This window comes from Mus caroli, unplaced genomic scaffold (assembly GCF_978045245.1).
Source record: "Mus caroli unplaced genomic scaffold, Mus_caroli_1 scaffold_4, whole genome shotgun sequence".
Classification (NCBI taxonomy): Eukaryota; Metazoa; Chordata; class Mammalia; order Rodentia; family Muridae; genus Mus; species Mus caroli.
Genome location: NW_028227259.1, coordinates 2299099 through 2319306, shown reverse-complemented (window position 1 = coordinate 2319306; position 20208 = coordinate 2299099). Strand labels below are relative to the sequence as shown.

Here is a 20208-nt window from a genome sequence, read left to right as displayed (position 1 = left end):
GAGTAGGGTTTTTTTGTTTCTTTTTAATTAGGTATTTTCCTCATTTACATTTCCAATGCTATCCAAAAAGTCCCCAATACACCCCCCCAACTCCCCTACCCACCTACACTCACTTTTTGGCCCTGGCGTTCCCCTGTACTGGGGCATATAAAGTTTGCAAGTCCAATGGGCCTCTGGAAGAGTAGTTTTAATCACTGAGCCATCTCTCCAGATCCTGTACTTTTTAATTCTGTCCTTCCTTATTTTTCTTTATTGTTTTCAGTTTATGTTTGAGAATATCATGAATTTTCATTTTTTTGTAAGTTCCGGTTTATGGTTTTAGCAACTGTAAGGTGACATAAATTTGTTGTTGCAGTAGTGTATATTCCCTTACTATGACAACACACCTGTGTCCTCACACTCAGAAAACAGGGTGATTATCTCATACTTAGTGGGATGCAAGCACACATAGCGCAGTGCTGCTCTGGCTAGGATTCATCTGGCTGTATTACTTCATGACAGGGTACCAGGGTAGATGGCCCTTTGAGAAAAATATCATAGAGCAAGACTGGAAGCCATGAGGAATTTAGGTCTCCTGTAAAAGTGTGCTGTCACGCAGACGTGATGGCATGTGTTTGTGAATTTAGTACTTAATAGGATAACTAATTCAAGTTCATTATAGGCCACCTTGTGAGATCCTGTCTCTAATGATAGATATGAAAAACAAACAAAAAGCTCTTTTGAAAACTCACTCAGGGCCCTACAAGAACTACATTCACCCTTCAAGTCACATGCCCACAGTGACCGGATGACCTTCTGCTAGAGCCAGCCTCTTACATATCACAAGATATGCTGAACACAGTGTTCTTTGAAGCAGACTTCTACCACATACAGCTTTCAGTGAGGAGGAATACTGAAGATATGTCCCAACCACAGCAGGCACTAGCCATATGATCTCTTCTGCGAGGCATTTTGCTTGTTGTATGTTAAAAACTATGGCAATTAGGTATCATTCCTATCCTTTTGGATATTACACAGCACACACAATGTATGCATAACCTTATAGGTTAAAGTTTATTCATATACAATTTTATTTATTCTTCAAAACACAAATGCTCTTCAGTACTTTATTCACTCCTTTCTGAAGCTGATGTTAGCTTAGCTGCACATGAAGGAATGCAGAAGTGAAGACTACAGACTCAGTCTCAGGTCAAGATGAATCTCCCTCAGTTTCTTAAATGCTTGAAATAAAACTTGCATATAGTAATTCAGGAAAAGCCCCATGGACCCAATGTCATTATATTTTAAGTTTGTTTAAGTGAGCTTATCTTATATGTATAACTTTGTACACATTTGTGTCTTTCTTTGTGTGTGTCAGCTGCCATAGTTTAAATAGTTCCAGCAGCGTGGAGTCTGAGTCTGACTTTCAACATCCTGCATGGTTCTAGATAAAATAGTGAAGTCAGACTGCATATATCAACTAGCTCTCTTGTCCCAGTTCTTTTTAATTTGTTCTTGGAATGGCTAAGTTGTTTCTCAGAAGAGATTTCTTTCCGAGTTGTTTAGAAGAGATTCTACCCTTCATTGTTCTAGGGATCCTTGCAGGTCTCTGTTAATGGATGCTCTGTGCTCTGTTGTGGTACCTGGCACTCCTGTGACCATCTTATATGCCGAGCATCATTGCAAGCTCATGACTGGATGACTTTAAGGTCTGCCATGTGTCATCGGCAGTTGCCGTTGGTGTACAATCAAATTCCAGTAACCAAATTTAAACTGTGGACATGATGCCTGCGCCAAGGTCTTCGAATGCTTTATAAAGCCTGCATGCAGGTCCTCAGCTACTCCAGCCAAAGAGACACCAGGACACTTGTTCATTCGTTTTACCTTTTAACTGTTTTATCTTGTAAATCATAGGATGCCTTACAGTAAGAGAACAAAACTTCTGACTAAACTACCATTTTAATAGCTTTCTGTCATTCATCACATAAACAAAAGTAAGTTAAGGAAAAATAACTAACATTGGTACATTAACTTGTCATGCTTGAGAAATAACTGTGTATTAGCAGAATGTGTTAATAGGTACCTGTCTGTCCTTTCTTAAAGTTATTACTTTGGAAGCATTTTTGTTAATTTATAATTTGTAGTTATTTAAATATAGTCAGTTCTTGAAAACTAAAAAAAAAAAAAAACCATGTGTATATATGTGTGAAAATTCCAGTTATTAATTTTACTAGGATAACAGGGTTTTGAATGTCTTCAGCTCACATAAAATAAATAATTTCAGTTGACTTGTGACTGGATTTTTGTTAAGTATCAGAATGTATACTCAGTGAGGAAACCAGCACTTAGTAAACTGTAAGCATGTATTCCTATGAATGCAAATGTGGTTAACATAGAACCTGAAGGTGAAGATGGTTTTATTATGGTTCAAAATGGGGACTGGTGGGGCATGAAACTGCATACTCTAAAAAATTAACTCCCATATTTTGTATTTGTTTTGTCCAGAAGGTGATTTTGACTTTGAAGTAGAAAAATATTGATTCATCATGCTATAGCCAGAGGGATGTTAATACATTTTCACCCTTTTTTCCTAGCACACTGATTTATGTCAGTACATGGACAAGCACCCTGGAGGACTCCATCCAGATAATGTGAAGGTAAGAAACAGTATTTTAAGACCATGAGGTTTTATTTTTCATATGTGTATTTTTAGCTTAAATCTAAAATCTTCTGTGTAAAGGACATAATAATAAAAAAACTAATTATTTTAATTGGTGGGAATTGCAGTGTTTTAACATTAGTTTGAATACAGAAACATTCAGATTGTTTTGTACTTTGTGGCAGCTTTTAGTTATAACATATATTCTGATTTTTAATATTTTTATATTTCTGATAATTTCAGATAACAGAGTTAAAAGAACATTTGTGATATAAAAGTGCCTTTATTTCAAAATATACAATTTATCTGTTCTTTTGTCAAAAATTTACATTCAGAGGGATTAGCCTATCCCTCTTGAATTTTTAATCTTGGTTTAAAGAATTTTCTCATTAAAAAGGAAAGATAAAATGTATGTTCTATGATTAGAATGCATTCATTGTTATGGTTATACATTGAGGCTGTGTGTTTAGCTGCCGTTATAAGAATTCAACCATTTACACATGAGATTCCTGCTGTACCTCAGAGTTTCCTTAATTCATATGATTAATGTTTTCAACATCATACTAAAATAAATTTAAGTTTAAGCAGAGAGAGAGAGAGAGAGAGAGAGAGAGAGAGAATGAATCACAGTATGGAGGTGGAGGTGATGGGCAATGGTGGAATAACACATTCTCAGTGTTTGCTGAGAGACAAGTCATTCATCCAGGCTTATTTTTAAGATTTACACTGCAGGTGAAATTATTCCCAAAGATAACTGACATTAGATAGTGACAGATGCCTCATTGGTATTTCTATTTGATATTAACTTATTTCCCAATGTGGTTATATTTGTCACTTCTATCTATGAATACAAAATGAAGAACATAATAATATTTAGTAAATTAGCAACTGTTCATAATACTGTGCTAGATATTAATTAAAAGGAAGCCACTTGAGCTAAAAATGAGACAATGAAGTAGTCCTACATGAATATAAATTTGACCATCAGGTGAAATGTTACTGTCTCTAAAGAATATGTTCCCGGCTGGGGAGATGGCCCAGTGGGTCAGTCTAACATAGGCTTCATGTCCTACTTACAATCACAGGATTCCCTAAGGAAAGGGAAAATCCCATTCCAAAACGTGTCTTACACACATATATTCATGCGCCCACACTCACACACGAATCACACAGAATAATAACGCTAACATAGTTAAATTAGAAGGATTTTGAACTCATTTAAGGCACAGGATTTGGCTAAACATGTGAAATACCATCAAAGTTTCAGAGGATAATACTCACTGTATATTTTGGTTGGAAACAAACAAGTGAAATGACCGAATTATTTAGCCTGCAAATTTGTCTGTTTTGACTATGACTTTTCTCAGTGTGCAGCTTGACACTGTTGTTTTTATTTTTATTTTTTATTTTATGCATACCTGTTTATTATGGAGAAAATGTGAATGACACGGAAAGAAGGTTGCTCCCTGGGTGAAAGCCCTTGCCACCGAGCACAACAACCTGAGTTCCATACCTAGGACTCGTTTGTTGTAAGGAGAGACCAAACTCCCACAGTGTTTTCCCCAATAGACAGGGTCACACATGCCACCACTCCAAGCACACTGAACAAATAATATAACAGATAAAGTAATACACTTATGAAAGTTTGATTTGTAGAGAATTTTAAGTATCACAAAGCTGATATATCATGGTATACCAGAGACAGCAAGGGAGCCGCTGGGCTGGCCTTTGACCTCTGGCTCCACCGACGCACGGGAAACATTTTAAACTAACTTGTTACTAATTTTGAGCAAAATATTTGTGAAAGTTTTATTATTTGTCTGTAGCATTCATTAGACGAACTTGGATAAGCTCAAGAAAATAAGTCAGTGTTAAATGAATTTTCCCAAACTATTTTGCTAATTTAATTGCCTACAGAACGTGTCTATTACCAGTGTGACATTTTGAAATAAACATTAACTCTTAACTAATAGTTAATATCTAAGCATTGTATACATGTTTGACAGATGAGTAATTTCAGCTATTAGTCACCTAGAAGATGATTGTAACCCTGACGTAAAAGCCTGAGGACAGGGCCTCTTTATTAATATTTATGATGATTAAAGAAATAGCAACCCATTTCTATAGCATGAAAGTTGATATGTAGGAAACTGCTTAGCTTTCTTGGAGACTGCTTACTTTTCTACATTTAAATATTGTCTACTTCAAAGCACATTGGAGTTTAGTCATAATTTAGTCACATACATAATTTGTATCAGTTTTCAATCTTATGCCCATTAGTGAGTTGCAGGCCGGTTGATTTTTAAATGACTGAAACAGTTTAAATGTTACCCTTTATTCAGGTTTCATGTATTTAAAAATTGATAAGCATGAGAGACTGGAAATTAACGTTTATGGAAAAGAGAAAAGATGAATTTTCGCAGTCTCTAGCTGACAGACATAGATGGAGATGGTGGCATCTTATTATCTTGATGAGATTGAGTCTTCCTGTGTTTTATGTAATGTGTTTCCATTTCTGTGGCATAATTACTTTGCTAGATGATTCTTTGCAAAATTACATTTACCATCTTCTTTTTTTAAAAGCTTATTCCCTGAAGTATCTGAAATCCTATTGGTATAAAAACCAACTTCTGTTTTTCATGTCAGTAGAGATACTAATTAAAATACTATGAAGTTTATTATGGTTGAAAACTTGCTGTCGTTCTTCCGTAGTCCAGAGAACAAGCAGGTGTGTTACAGATAAACTAATGTGATGCCAAATTAAGTTTGCCTTGTGCACATGGCACTGAGCATACATTCCTAAATGAGACTTTCTAATACCCAGAGAGAAAACCAAATGACACCCGATTTTCTCCGCATACTTCATTAGAGTTCTCATTTAGCTAGTAATGATACCCTCTGATGCATTGGCAGGAGTATTATAGAGCTTTTCCTAATTCTGTATGTTAGGAAATATGAGTCTTTTCATGAGTCTATTAAGTAGTGGGTTCCTATAAAAATTCTGCATCCAGCCTGGATTCCTGCCCAAGAATCTCTTGAACACTTTGTCCTGTTTTTGTTATAAGATAGAACATTCACATCTAAAACTTAAAGGATTGCCAATAAAAATATAATAAAATGGCACATACTAGTCCATGGTGTATTAGACGTGCAAGGTGCAGCTAAGAAGGGAATCTCATGGTTATCCTGGGAGTCAGACCTTCAATGGAGTCACTTGCTGATGTGCTTGTTAGCTAATGGAGCTGACAGAGGAATGAATTAAGGCCAGATAGTTAAATAGTACACTCTTCCATGGCAGTGTTTTACAACTCAAATTTAAAGGATGATGGAATACAATCACTGGATTATGTAATATTGAGGCAGAAGCATCCAGTTGGGAGCACCCATTGGGAATGGGAGAGATGGCATCCTAGGACTCAGAATTAAGCTGCTTATTCACCCTGGTTCTCTCCATATAGCAATGGATGTTGCACAGAACACTTGTGTCTTATGTTTGTCAAGACCTATAGGATGTCTTTCAAGGCAGCTTCAGGAGAGTTGCACACTCTACTCAGAACTTTTCTGTTGTCCTGGGTAAGCATGGCTTTTGTGTGACTCGCCAGGAATGCTGGGAAACCTATTATAAGCCATAGGCATTATCACTGTTCACATTTCTGCTACGTCATATACCTCTGTGGGATTAAGAGAAATTCGGTGATCATTTATACCAAATGCACTCGTCTCTAATTATTACATCTCTCTTGAAGTTATTTGTTTTTCTCTGCGATGTGGCTTTTTTTTTTGATGAATATTCTCCAACATTTTTAGACTTGTTCATTATTTGTTAGTCTTTCCGTCTGTATCTTTATCTCTTTTTCTAAAACGAATTTATATTAGCCTTCCCAAATTATATGAAAATATTTTGTGCTGGTTTTTGTCTCTTAAGTTGGTTATAGACAAAAATCATTGAAATAAACGTGATTATCCATCTTCTTTGTGTGGGAAAATGATTTCTGCTAAGTTTTTAAGTTTGGGCTGATTAGTAGTTTCATTCAGCAGAAAGCTTGTCTTCCGGTCAGTTTCATGTCAACGTGACACAACCTATAATCACTGGGAAGAGGGACTCCCAGGGAGAAAATGCCTCCCTAGGATTGGCCTCCAGGCAAGCCTGTCCAGTGTCCTGATTAATGATTGATTCAGGAGTGTCCATCGTGTCCATCCCTCTGTGGTGGTGCTGCCCCCTAGTCAGGTGCTCTTGGGTTGTATGAGAAAGCTGGCTGAGCAAGTCAGGAGTGGACAGTAACTAAGCAGCACATCTCCATGTTTCTGCCTTGCGTTCTTGTTCCGGTGTCCTTTCATGGTGAATTGGGATATGCAACTGCTAACTGAAGTAAACCATTACCTCCCCAAGATGCTTTTGGCTTTGCTGCTCAATCTAGGCAATAGGAACCCTAATTAAGACCCTTGACTATGTGCATTTTTCATCAGACATAGCCTGGTAACTTCTAGAAGCTTACATATTGTATCAGATCTGCTTTTCTTGCAAACAGATTTGACTCCCCAGGGGCTTCCTAGATCCAAATCTTGCAACTTTAACCTGCTCACTCTGGGTATTGTCTTGCTTGGTGTCCACTGTTATGCTAAAATGTGAAAGAAGATGAGATGGAAGACAATTGATTTGATTAGCCCAACTTTCAAATAAAGTGAAAGCAGTTATTTCCACAAGAGCTTGCTACATTCCTCAAAGTCTCAGGTTTAAAAAGTATTCTTATGCAGAAAGCTGTTGTCTTTAAGAAAAACTTATTAGTGTTCCATGATCTTAGAAATGTAAATTAATTTTTATATTATTTAGAAATTCTGAAACATGTTATATATCTTTCTGAAGACATTATTGGAATATAACTAATAATTAGTAAAGTAGAAAAACCCAAAGTGGATAGAAATGAGAATAGTTTCTTGTTGCATGTTCCCTCACATGTGGATATAGAAGATACATACTTTAAAATATTGCATCCATTTGGCCAATGCACTGTCATGGATCCTTGTATATTTCTCTGTCTGAATAGTGCAATGAATGCTTTCAAGTGTATACACAGTGGCTTATGTCATGGATTAGCTAGTTTTTAAAAATTTCATCTCATTTACTATCCTTGTATAATCTTTCTGTTGTTTTAAATCTGACATAACAAATTGCAGTGATGCACTCACTATAAAGTAAAACTACCTGGATGTGATTGAATGTATTATATTAAAATTAGTACTTAATATTTACATTAGATTTTTCTGAGGCTTAATTAAATGGAACGAGTCACGATAAATCATTCTGTGGATTCTCCAGATCAAAGAACTACCTTGACAAGAAAAGTATTATCTGATGCAACATACAGAATATTTTTAGGATGCAATATTTCTAGTGTTTTTCTAGAAGGGTGGATAGGTAGACAACACCTAGAATAATATGCACCATATTATCTCAGTAAGTGATTGATACCAGTCATTTTCTTTATTGTCTATTCCATTGTTATTCATAGAATTATGAAATGATACAATTCAGTGCTATATGTGGCTGTTAAAGGTATCCATCCTCAATTCAAACAATCCTTTTTAAAATGAGGCATCCAAGATACAGAGATGTTAAATGGCCTCCTGATGACCGCAGAGTAGGTTAGCTCTGTTTGTGGGAAAGTACTGGCATGCATGGGGATGTGCACTAGTGCCAATAGCTCTTACTGGTAAATTACATAGACCCCAACGGACAACAAACAGACCTTAAAGGAAATTTTCATGGCTTGGATATCTGCAAAATGTTCACCATGCTTGATCCTGTATTAAGGAGAATCTTGTATACTAAAGAATCTTTGTATTTCTGACCATTCATAGAAATGGATGACTCTAGAAAATAAGATAAAGTGCATCTGAAGTTACATTTTCGACACTGGTGGGAGGGTCTAGATATAAATCTGTTGCTGTGTCTCTAATACCTTTGAGCAACAAATATGACATCTATTAAGTTCAACACTGTATACCTTTATCAGTTGATTTTCAAAGTTATGATTAGAATACCTGATTTTTCTCTTTCTAAAACTTGTTTAACATGTTTCAGAAAGAAATAGCTAAAAGTATTTCATGGTAATAACAAGCGTAATTTATTCTATTTTAATCTCTCTCTATATCTATATCTATGTCCATGTCTATATCTATATATCTCTATCATCTATACAGATATAGATAGGTAGAAGTAAAGATGATTATATATGTTAATAAGTTTTACATTACTAAAGAGGAAAAAGGGGTTATTTCTAGGAAGTATGCGTCCTGAACTTATCCATGCGGAGGAGGAGGAGTCTATTCCTGGTGTTCCCATTCACAAGGGCATTGCTTAAAGCTGCTCTCATTGCTATTTCAATTACAGAAAATGACCACGCCCAGACTGGGTGCAAACCTGCAGAGAGTCTACTGCTGTGTTTGGAAGAATCTTTTCGGAAGGATTAAGTAGGATATTCTAAGACCAAGTGTACAAGGAAGACCTCATGTACACTGCAGAAGAGAGAAAGGAAGGTGCCTCCAAATCTAACCTACCAACATTATACAATATGGTGCAGTCTGCTGCCATATGATTTATTCCTAGGAAGATTTTAAATAGAATAGAAAAACAAGGAGGCTTGGGAACCATGAGTCCATTATATGCTAATTGGAGCTTTTAAGAAGTTGAGTTTATTTAATAATGAAAGCACATTGATTATTTGGATGTCTGCCTATCACGCTATGCTTGTTGTAAGCAGCGTAAATGCAGTAGTGAGATGTAGTGTAAGTTCCCACGCGTCGTGAGAACAGGTGACTTTGAGGACACTTGTTTCTGACTTTTTTTATTGCCTTAGATTGAAGGGATTAAATAGTATATGTAACAGAACTTGGGGCGGCCTTGGCAGTAAGAAGCTGTCTGTATTCTTTCTTTGTCATTCTGTGGGTTCCACTGTCATTTGCTACTTTTAATAACAATGCTGACCCACAGTTTTTCCTTTGGCCTGAGTGGGTCACTCTGATGGCTTTTCCCTGTAACATTTCCTGTTGTTTTGTAGAAGGCCAGGTATGAGCTTACTTATCTTGTGGTTTATGCAGCACCTGAGGGAGTGGCTTTCCTAGAAACTTACATGAGAAAGTTCAGTCCTTGCCTGACTGTGTGTAAGCAGAAAGCCCCCATAACTGAGTTTCTCCATCATCACTGAATGGTAGCATTCCATATTCTAGTTAAGCTCAGCCGGGGACAGAGTTGTCGGTGTTCCCACCCTGCCTGGCAGGACAGAGACTGCAGCTACCATAAGGTGCTAATTGTGACTCATCGACTTTTCTCATGATTTCAGTGAAGATCTTCCTTTTTCTCTGCCCTTCTTTTTCCTCCATTCCTTTCCTTCTAAGAGCTTTTCCCTTCTTTTCCCCTCCTGGTCCTTACCTTCCTTCACCATGTCTCCCTCTCTCTTTCCTTCCTTCCTTCCTTCCTTCCTTCCTTCCTTCCTTCCTTCCTTCCTTCCTTCCTTCCTTTCTTCCTTCCTTCCTTCCTTCCTTCCTTCCTTTCTTCCTTCTGTTTGCTTGTTTAACTAGGTCTCATTATCCAGCCTAAGCTGTTCCCCTGCAGGGATCTGTTTATGTAACTGTCAGTCAATCAATGCATAATGGTATTTGGCAGTGTAGAGATTTTCTCTGTCTTGATTTTCTGTGGGACTGTGTTAGTCTCTAAATTTTAGGGCTTTTCTCTATTCAAGGCATGTAATCTCATCCTTCATTAACACTGGTTTTAATCTTCTTCAGCATGATATCCTAAATGACCTCTGGATTGGCACATGGAGTATATATTTGAAGAAATTACTGATGGTATTAGAAGAAAAAAAGCTCTAGGTACTGCTTAATCTATCCACTTCTGCTCTTAGCTGTCTGAGATGCTAGGATTTCCGATCTGTGATCTTTTTATCTGTCCCTATCCAGATGTCTCTCAATTCATTCAGAAATCCTGTTAGTGGCACAGAGTGACAACTGTGTATCCAGTTTATGATGAGGGTAAAGCAGCCTGTGGGAGGTGGGGTAAATTCTACTGTGAATGGTGTGTTCAGAATCTACAGTCGGAACATAGATTTGGAGTGGTTTATCTGGAGCACAGAGGTTGGGGAAGGAAAGAGAAGGAGGTCAGGGAGGCACCAGGGCCTAGGATACTGAGTTGAAGAGTAGCTTGCCTATGAATATGGTGTGAACATAATTTCTTAGAGCAGGGGAATATAGAATAGTAGTGACTGAGCACCCAGCTCCAAGCAGAGTTCCGTTCAGTGGTTCAGAGGTCATGAGGAAGTGGCTTCTATATCAACATGTTGATTCTTGTCTACATTTTCTGTACTACAATAGTTGACTTTGTAGTCCAATAGTCTCAGTTTGCATCCTGACATTCACACTTAATTCCTTGGAAATCTGGAGAAACCACACTCAATTTTTCCATCACTGTTATGCAGATAATGTTAGTGTGTACTTTAAAATTCCTAACAGGAAGGTCAAATATGGTGTTGTTCAATAATGTATGGGGGATCAGCTGGAATTTGCGTGGTGTTGCATTTCTATTTAGGTTGAAAGCATTGCCATGGTTCAACAGCCAATCTCTTAGTCTATAGGTACCAAGCAGTGCCTAGCATCTTGTACAAAGCCACATTTTTCTTAACAAAATGTTTATTTCTAAAATTTAGGATATGCTTTCTACATGCATGTGTCTCTTAAAGACTTTGAAACTCTTCATGATTTAATTTACCTACCCATCTTCCCTCTAAACTGAAGAAATAAGGAGTGTCATAGAAATTGTAAGCCTTAAGTCCCAGGATAAAAAATAATTTGCAGTTAAGAGTGAAACTGGTGTGCATTGACTCCTAGGAAGAGTCAAGAGGAGGCACATTCTGGAAAGATGTTTACTTTCTGGAGTCTTTAAACCAGAATTTCAGTCTGTTCTGACTCAGAATAGAGGTCCACAGCTTTCCACGTGTCCTGTGGAAATAGTGAGCTGAAGCCATCTCCAGCCCATGCATATTTGTCAAGGTAAAGATGTGACTTGATTGTACTGTCATCTCAGCATGCTACCTCAGTAGACACATGTGCTTGGGCTTCATAGCTCTGGCTAGTTGGAAAATTCCAGGAACACTAGTTCCCCAGGCCCTCAGGGGTCACTAGTCCTTTTCACTCGAGTATTTCTTTCTTTTTCTTTTTGAGTATTTCTGAGTTGTTAGAACATCAGTCATTTAGGTCATGTGGGATCTTCTTGGCACAGCCTTTTGTTACTAGCTGGCTATATGAACAGGTTGTTGTTGGCACATAAATGAAAAACAAATGTATTTTATTTTTCTCTGGCAAGATTGAGTGTTTAAATAGTAGGTCAACAACAGTGACTTTTCCAAGTAACCTCTTCACAAGAAGGGCTTTGCAATGCCGAGGACAGCATACTTCTCTTACCAAAATAGAAGAATTCCCTTGATGTAAAAGTCCAAAGCAAAGGCCAATAATCATTTCAGGAATTATTTGTGACTCCCAAAGTATTGCTTTTGAATCTTGCTTTCTCTGCTTGGCTTGGCCAGCTCTGTGATTAGTGAAGGTACACAGCTATCTTCAGGCAATAGCTAATCTCTACAGCCAGATGTAAAAGTGCAGTCTGGCCACATTTGCTATGAGTATGACCATGTGACTGTTTTCTTTTGATTGTCTCAGATCATCTTGTGTTTCTGTTCCTTGAAGCATGTTAATGGTTGAATGTAAGGATAATATATTCATGCCATTTCTGTAGAACTAAATAAGAACATTTATATGAAGTTTCTCATCTTTTGTAATATTATAGATTGCTTTGTTTTCTTAGCCATCATCTTGGTCTAGAGAGTTTGAAACTCTCAATACCTGATTTTTCAAATTCTGCAGTCTCTGTGGCATGATCAACACCATGAAGTCTTGGGCATTCTCAGACTCACTTCTTAATGAATTAAAGGGTTATATGCTAACCTTGCATATTTTTTGCTTAATGACAGGTAGGAAATTTAGTGGTGGTTGCCCTTTCTCACTAATATATTTGGCAGACTGTCTATATGAACTGGCATTTATTCAAATTTGGATTCTAACTCTCACCCCCTCCACCCCTTTTTTTCAGTTGTTTTTATTTCAGCTGCTGCGAGGACTGTCTTACATCCACCAGCGCTATATTTTGCACAGAGACCTGAAACCGCAGAACCTTCTCATCAGTGATACTGGGGAGTTGAAGCTGGCAGATTTCGGTAGGAAAGCAGTTAATTACCGGTCTGTTTGCCACACTGTGAGAGTGCTGGGCAGATGGTGGCACTGCCTTTGTTTAGTTGCAGTGCCTCTCCCACCACAGATCACAGGAAATTCTTTTCTTTCTGGAATGAAGAAATTACTTTTGTCTTTTGAAAAGTGATGGAGTAAAACATAGAGATTGGTAGATTTTTATAATGTGTAGGCTGCTTATTAGTTTTCCTGACATGATAGCAAGACACTCACACATGACACCGAATAAGATGTCAGTATAATTTTGAACATAAAATGTACTAAAGAAGTCTTTTTTCTTATCTTAGTTTTTATTATGAAAAAGCAATCAAAAGCAAAATGAAAATATAGTAAGTATACCATACAACTTCAAGAATTCTAAACTTTTTATTGAACTTGGAAGAGCTGTGAAATGACATCTTAGTTCCACTTTGGGCATTCTGGGATGGACAGTGTTCAAAATTGTATGTTACCCTAAGGACTCTATTAATGTGGGAATCTAAGAATAGTGTAACCTTACCAGAAGTGACTGTTATTTCAGATATTGCTTATATCAATGTAATTGAGAATGGTTATTTAAATTCTAGGTCCTAGAGTAGAACTTTTATAAGTTGTTCTTAGAAATTTGAGTAGAGTACCTTCTGTTTCTATTTTATGGAATAGTTTGAGGAGAATTGGAATTAGGTCTTCTTTGAAGGTCTGATGGAATTCTGCACTAAACTCATCTGTTCCTGGGCTTTTTTTTTTTTTTTTTTTTTTTTTGGTTGGGAGACTATTGATGACTGCTTCTATTTCTTTAGGGGATATGGGACTGTTTAGATCATTAATCTGATCCTGATTTAATTTTGGTACCTGGTATCTGTCTAGGAAGTTATCCATTTCATACATGTTTTCCAGTTTTGTTGAGTATAGCCCTTTGTATATGCCCCAGTACAGGGGAACGCCAGGGCCAGGAAGTGGGAGTGGGTGGGTTGGGGAGCAGGTCGGTGGGAGGGTATAGGGGACTTTTGGGATAGCATTTGAAATGTAAATGAAGAAAATATCTAATAAAAAGTGAAGAAAAAAAAAGAAATTTGATGGTTGGCCTTTGATAGTTCAGCTCATCCACAGGAAGTCACCACCTCTCCTGCCTGTCACTGGAGCTGTGGCTCCCTGGGTTCCCAGCCTCTCCTGCCTGTCACTGGAGCTGTGGCTCCCTGGGTTCCCAGCCTCTCCTGCCTGTCACTGAAGCTGTAGCTCACTGGGTTCCCAGCTCTTGGGGTGACACTTGATGGCACTGTGATGTGTTGACACTATACTGTCTCAATTATTTTTAAATAAATATTCAGATTAGAATTTGTTCCATTAAGAAGAGAATGAAAATATTACCCTTGGAATGTAAAGATGCCTGAGGTTGAGACAACCTTTTGAGGAAAATAATTATTTTTCCCATTCCCGAATTCCAATGAATAAAAGAAGGAAGGAAGTAGCTGTTTATTTTGAGGTCAGGCAGTTGAATACCACTGGACACATTTACTCTGCTGGGTTTTGGGTGTTCCTTTCTTCCAAAAAGAAAATGAAACAAAAGTTAGCTAGTGTAAGATATTTCTTGAAATATACTATTCTGTTGGACATTTAACAGAAATTGAGCCTGTTTCTTAAATTTTGTATTGGGTATGTCAATAAGTATATTATAAGAATTATTTGTCTGCATAGCTAAAGATATGGTGGAAGTGTATGAATATGATTTACACTTGGTTTTATGTATTAAAATATTATTTTTATTATTAGAGTAAGGTAAGTTCATCTTAAAAGACTCTCTTAAGTCTGTTGGTTACCCAGTGCCACACAGTCCTGAAGATATACATGAAACTCACATCAAATGGACTCAACAGGTTATATTTAGGAATATATATTATATTACATATATATATATATATATATATATATATATATGTATGTATATTTACACACACATATATACACAAACTAAACACTAGCATCCATTAATTTATTGTTAGATAAGGAAGAAAGTGAGATGGAAGTCTTCAAACCCAATATCGTGGTGGTTTTCTTAATGTAGGTAATTTAAAATATGAATAACTTAGAAATGGTATGTTAACAATTTTTGTGCATTTTCTGTGTCTTTTTTGTATGTCTTATTTCCCTTACCTATTACAAATGCCCCAAAAGATGCATACTATTTTGTATTTGTCTAATAAGTATATGTCCTTAATGTTTTTCATGTTAAGAAGCATGACAAAATCATGTGCATCATCTGGTATTTTTCCATTATTGACTGACATAGCATTTCTGTTCAAGCCTTTCTTAAGGATATTTTAATTTTTCTAATTACCCACAATTATGCACATTTCTGTATTTCACTCTTGGTTGTGAAAGCATGATTTGCTAGTCATATAGAGTTGTTTTAAAAGCCACTGATTCTTCACTCCAAACTGGTGGCCCTGTACCTCCAGTGTCACAGCCTGTTGTCTAGCTAAGAATGTGCCGTGGGTATCCATCCCATGCATAGGGTGTAATGAGCAAGACTCATTCACCAATTGATGATTTCCCCCAACTAATTGTGCATTATTTTATCTTTTAATTTAAGACATGCAATTAACTGTGGTTTATTGTGTTTGGACACAAGTGTGTGTGAGATGACAGAATTGCATAGAAAAATGCAATGGAGCCAAACTGTCAAAGGGGGACAGCTCCAGGCAGCAGAGCATTTGATGCTGGGTTTCATTCACACTTTGGCATGGAAGAGCTTTGGAAACCATTTCCTTCTCTTCCCTTTCTCTTTTATGTGAACAATGGCCTAAATGTCCAAATAAAGGAGGCCAATGTGGTCCAGACGACTGTATCCTCTGTACTGAAAATGCTACTTCCTTATTAGGAACAAATTCCAGAGGATAAAATAATGCATCAGGTTTGTTCTGTGGACTGTATTCTCGTTCATCACTTCTTGTTTCATCACAAATAAGCTTATAGTAGGCAGTCCACCTTTTTGAGAGAAATGTGAAACTTGGAGTAAGTTAGGCCTGGTTGTCTGGTCACAGTGTTGATCTGTCGGCCACTTAGGTATCTGATCACAATGTTGGTCTATCAGATAGTTGATCCATAGCCTTTAATCTCAGTCAGCCAAGTGTCTTTATCATTATAGATACAGACATTTACCTTTCAGCTGTCGAATTCTTTAACAAATTGTTGATCATTATATGTATCCCATATATAGATATGTATATAGATGTGCTAAATACAATATATATGATACTGTTACTATGTATACAGATCACACTAATAAAATACATCTCAGAATTTAGGACAGTAATGGGTGAATCTGATTTTAATATTGGGTGATTTTGTCCTTGGATGAGGTGACACAGGCATAGCTATATTTATAGATTTTTCACTTCTGAACAGAACACAGTTCTAAATTCCAGGTAGTTGAAAAGCTCTAACCATTTTCAGTAAGACAAGTCCTGCTTACTACTCACTGAGCATAATTTTCTACATACATTTAGACTGAATTAGTTTGAGTGGTTTATCACTGCGATCTTCCTGTTGCGGAGCTTCACTGTGTTTTTATGTATTAAATTGTGTGCCACATTTGGACTCCTTTCCAGTTGTCTTCACATCATTTATGGGGAAAATATTCTAACGCATTATGCGCCCATGGCCTCACTACTTTGGTGCTGCTAGTAAACTGTGGCACAACCAAATTCCAAACTTGTTTCCTCATCACAGCTGTCGATTGGCCTTTATCTTCTCCTGGGATGAGCTGCTTCCTGCTTCCCATGTGGCTGTCTGTTTCTGTTACTTATTTGTTTGTTTGTTTGTTTCTTTATTAAGAGGTTTCATTCATTCATTCATTCATTCATTCATTCAGAGGTAGTTCCTGTAACCCTTATCAGAATAGGGCCATTCTCAGTGCTGTCATCAGCTTACCAGATTGATTCGTATTTCTAATGCTTTGAAAGTATTTTAGTCACTTGCCTTTTGCTTCAGCTACATCTCATGCTCACTATTGTCTGCACTATGTACACAACCCTACAAGAGATACTTGATAGAAAGTATTGACAGTAAATATTGGCTAATGGTTAAAAATATGCATGACAAAGTGAATAACCATCTGAAGATGAAGGCTCGATTGAACTTAACTAATCTTTGTTTAATTAGCTTTGGAAAACTGACTTTTTATAGAACAACTGTCTGTCTATCAGAGTTGTTCTAGATATTGATAGTCAAGAGTACGGATGAAATTGATGGGTTGAGAGAGTGTATTTTCTCCAGTATGTTTTGAGTCTCTCACGCATGGGTTTCATACATTGTTTGATATTTACAAGGTTTGGACCTTCAGGTTACAGAAATAAAATCATCACTGAGCAAATGTAGCTATTAGACTGCACCTAACCGCCTACTTGACCTGTTAGCAACTGCAAAGTATATCAGGCATTGAATTAATTGTTATGAATTTAACTCATTTTTTCAAGAAGTTATTCATGTTTTCTGAGATGTATCTTTGCTGTGTGAAATGAAAGACCACAGTACAAATACAGTCCCAGGTCCTTTAGTGTTGGTGGTTTGTATTGAACACTGTAGGGCTTATTACCCTATTTTCTAATAACTAGGGACTTACTGGTACGGAAAAATCTGTACACTAAATTTGAATCAGTGCTGTGCCATTCCTCCCAGAAATCTAAATTTTGGGGGTTTTTTTTCTTCTTTTTTAGATTACTATAATTATATCATTTCCCCTGTCCTTTCCTTTCGTCAGCCTATTCTTTATGTCCCTTCCACACACAAACTGTCATTGACATGCACAGCCCCATTTTCTTTAAATCTTGTTTCATACGTATGTGTATGTATGTTTCTCTCAACACAAATACAGCATGCTCTCTTCATGTAATGTTATTTGTGTGTTTGTGTCTTCAGTAGTTTGAAATTCAAAAACAAATGAATGAAGTCATGCTTTTGTGATGCATTGAGCACTTTAAAAGAAAAGAATTGAAGCAAACTCAAGAATTCATTAGGAATTAGACATTTATTTTCTATTTAATAGTGTAAGAACTCAAAATGGGGGCTGGAAGAGATGGTTCGGGGGTTAAGAGCACTTCAAGAGGTCCTGAGTTCAATTCCCAGCAACCACATGGTGGCTCACAATCATCTCTAATGGGATTTTATGCCCTCTTCTGCCATGGACTGGCCTCAATCAGCCCCTCAACCCACAGAAGAATCAGAGTCCTGCAGTGGGCAGGGAGTTGGCAAAAAGTAACAGATGTGAACACAAGGGAGTGTTGATCTGAATGTAATTTCTCAAAGTGAGCATCAGACTTATATATTACAGAAGAAAACAAAGAAGTTAGGTGACACATCAGCCAAGGTACATTGAAGTTATCTGACACAAAACAGAGAAATGCATACAAAAAGACTGGCAGGTACCAGGCAATGTTACAACTGAGATAAGATCAGCCCTATCTAAAGTCAGCTATTCACAGGAGCCAGGTGAAAGTTCTGATGCAATGCTAGTCTATTGTTAAACCCACCACCAGGGGTCCCTTAGTAAATACCTAATTATGGAATTCCTCTGGGCCTAGTGAAAAACATGCACTAAGGGAGTTCAGTACTACTAACCCTTTCATAATATAATACTTTAGTTCCTCCTAAGAGCACAGCTGTTCTTTCTGCTATTATGTAATGTAGGCTGCCATTCATGTCTGTAATGGGAATTCTAAGTATACTTTGCTAAGGTTACCCTGAGATTTCTAACTCCTATCCAGTAAAATACTACAAGAAAGCATGCAAGACCATCCACAATATGGCAGGGACAAATTTGGATCATTCGTATTATGAGAATGCTAAGGTTCCAGGAGGATAAGTTTCTGTGAAACATTTTTGCCTCGAGACTGCGTCCAAGCTTTTGGGCCTGCCACACAGTCTTTACTGAAGTGGGTGTGGCACTCTTCTGGTGTGTCTGAGGAGAGCACCAGCATGCTCATTTATATAAAATAAATAATTATAAAAAAGAGCTAGAAGTAATTTTAATTTCCATCTAAATCAGATTAAAGAGGAGTATAGATTTATAGTTTGTGCAGCTTTTGCATGAGAGCATGGGAGCAATCCAGGTTTCATCTCATAATGTTAAAAGTCAGCCTAACTATTTTGAAGGACACTTAGGTTGTTTATCCTGGGATGGAGAGAGGTACACCAAGAAGTCTCTAGTAAACAATTGAAGTCATAGTTTGTTTTACTGTCTGGTCAATGGAGGAACAGAGTTGAATAGCTCTGTGTTTTTTTTTTAATATATTTTATTACGTATTTTCCTCAATTACATTTCCAATGCTATCCCAAAAGTCCCCCATACCCTCCCCCTCTCCCCCATTTCCCTACCCACCCATTCCCTTTTTTTTTTTTTTTTTTTTGGCCCTGGATTTCCCCTGTACTGGAGCATATAAAGTTTGTGTGTCCAATGGGCCTCTCTTTCCAGTGATGGCTGACTAGGCCATCATTTGATACATATGCAGCTAGAGTCAAGAGCTCCGGGGTACTGGTTAGTTCATATTGTTGTACCACCTATAGGGTTGCAGGTCCCTTTAGCTCCTTGGGTACTTTCTCCAGCTCCTCCATTGGGAGCCCTGTGATCCATCCACTAGCTGACTGTGAGCATCCACTTCTGTGTTTGCTAGGCCCCAGCATAGTCTCACAAGAGACAGCTATATCAGGGTCCTTTCAGCAAAATCTTGCTAGTGGATATTAGCCCAAAACTTAGGATACCCAAGATATATAATACAATCTGCTAAACACATGAAACTCAAGAAGAATGAAGACCAAAGTGGGGTCACTGTACCCCTTCTTAGAATTGGGAACAAAACATCCATGGAAGGAGTTACAGAAACAAAGATTGGAGCTGTGACAAAAGGATGGACCATCTAAAGACTGCCATACCCAGGGATCCATCCCATAATCAGCTTCCAAACGCTGACACCATTGCATAGCTCTGTGGTTTTAATCAAGGAAACTCTCCATGCTGTCTCTCCACAATAGGTCTTGAACATCACATTCCTAATGTTGATAGTTCTCTCCAACATTTTAGGGGAATTTTTGTAAATAGAGATATATCTCTGCAGAGGACATTTTAAGTGCGTGTGTGTTTGTTTTATGCTTCTCAAAATTCACATACAAAATAATAGAACATAAAAACTAAAAAATAAATTTTCAGATGCTAAGTAGGGTCCATTCAGTGGGTTTGATTGATATGAAATCTCTAGATGAAAGTCTTTTTCCAAAGGTATAGATATTCAACTGTTTTATACCAT

The 20208-nt window shown here is 37.3% G+C and overlaps 1 protein-coding gene across 7 annotated transcripts in view; it reads left to right on the top strand.

Annotated features, from left to right (window-relative positions):
• Cdk14 (cyclin dependent kinase 14) overlaps positions 1 to 20208 on the top strand; it is a 648997-nt gene that overhangs the window by 319430 nt on the left and 309359 nt on the right. For all 7 annotated transcript variants that reach the window (XM_021162869.3, XM_029477257.2, XM_029477253.2 and 4 more), the window contains 2 exons: positions 2574 to 2636; positions 12777 to 12900. In XM_021162869.3, coding sequence (XP_021018528.1) covers positions 2574 to 2636; positions 12777 to 12900 — 187 coding nt within the window. The remainder of the gene's footprint in view (positions 1 to 2573; positions 2637 to 12776; positions 12901 to 20208) is intronic.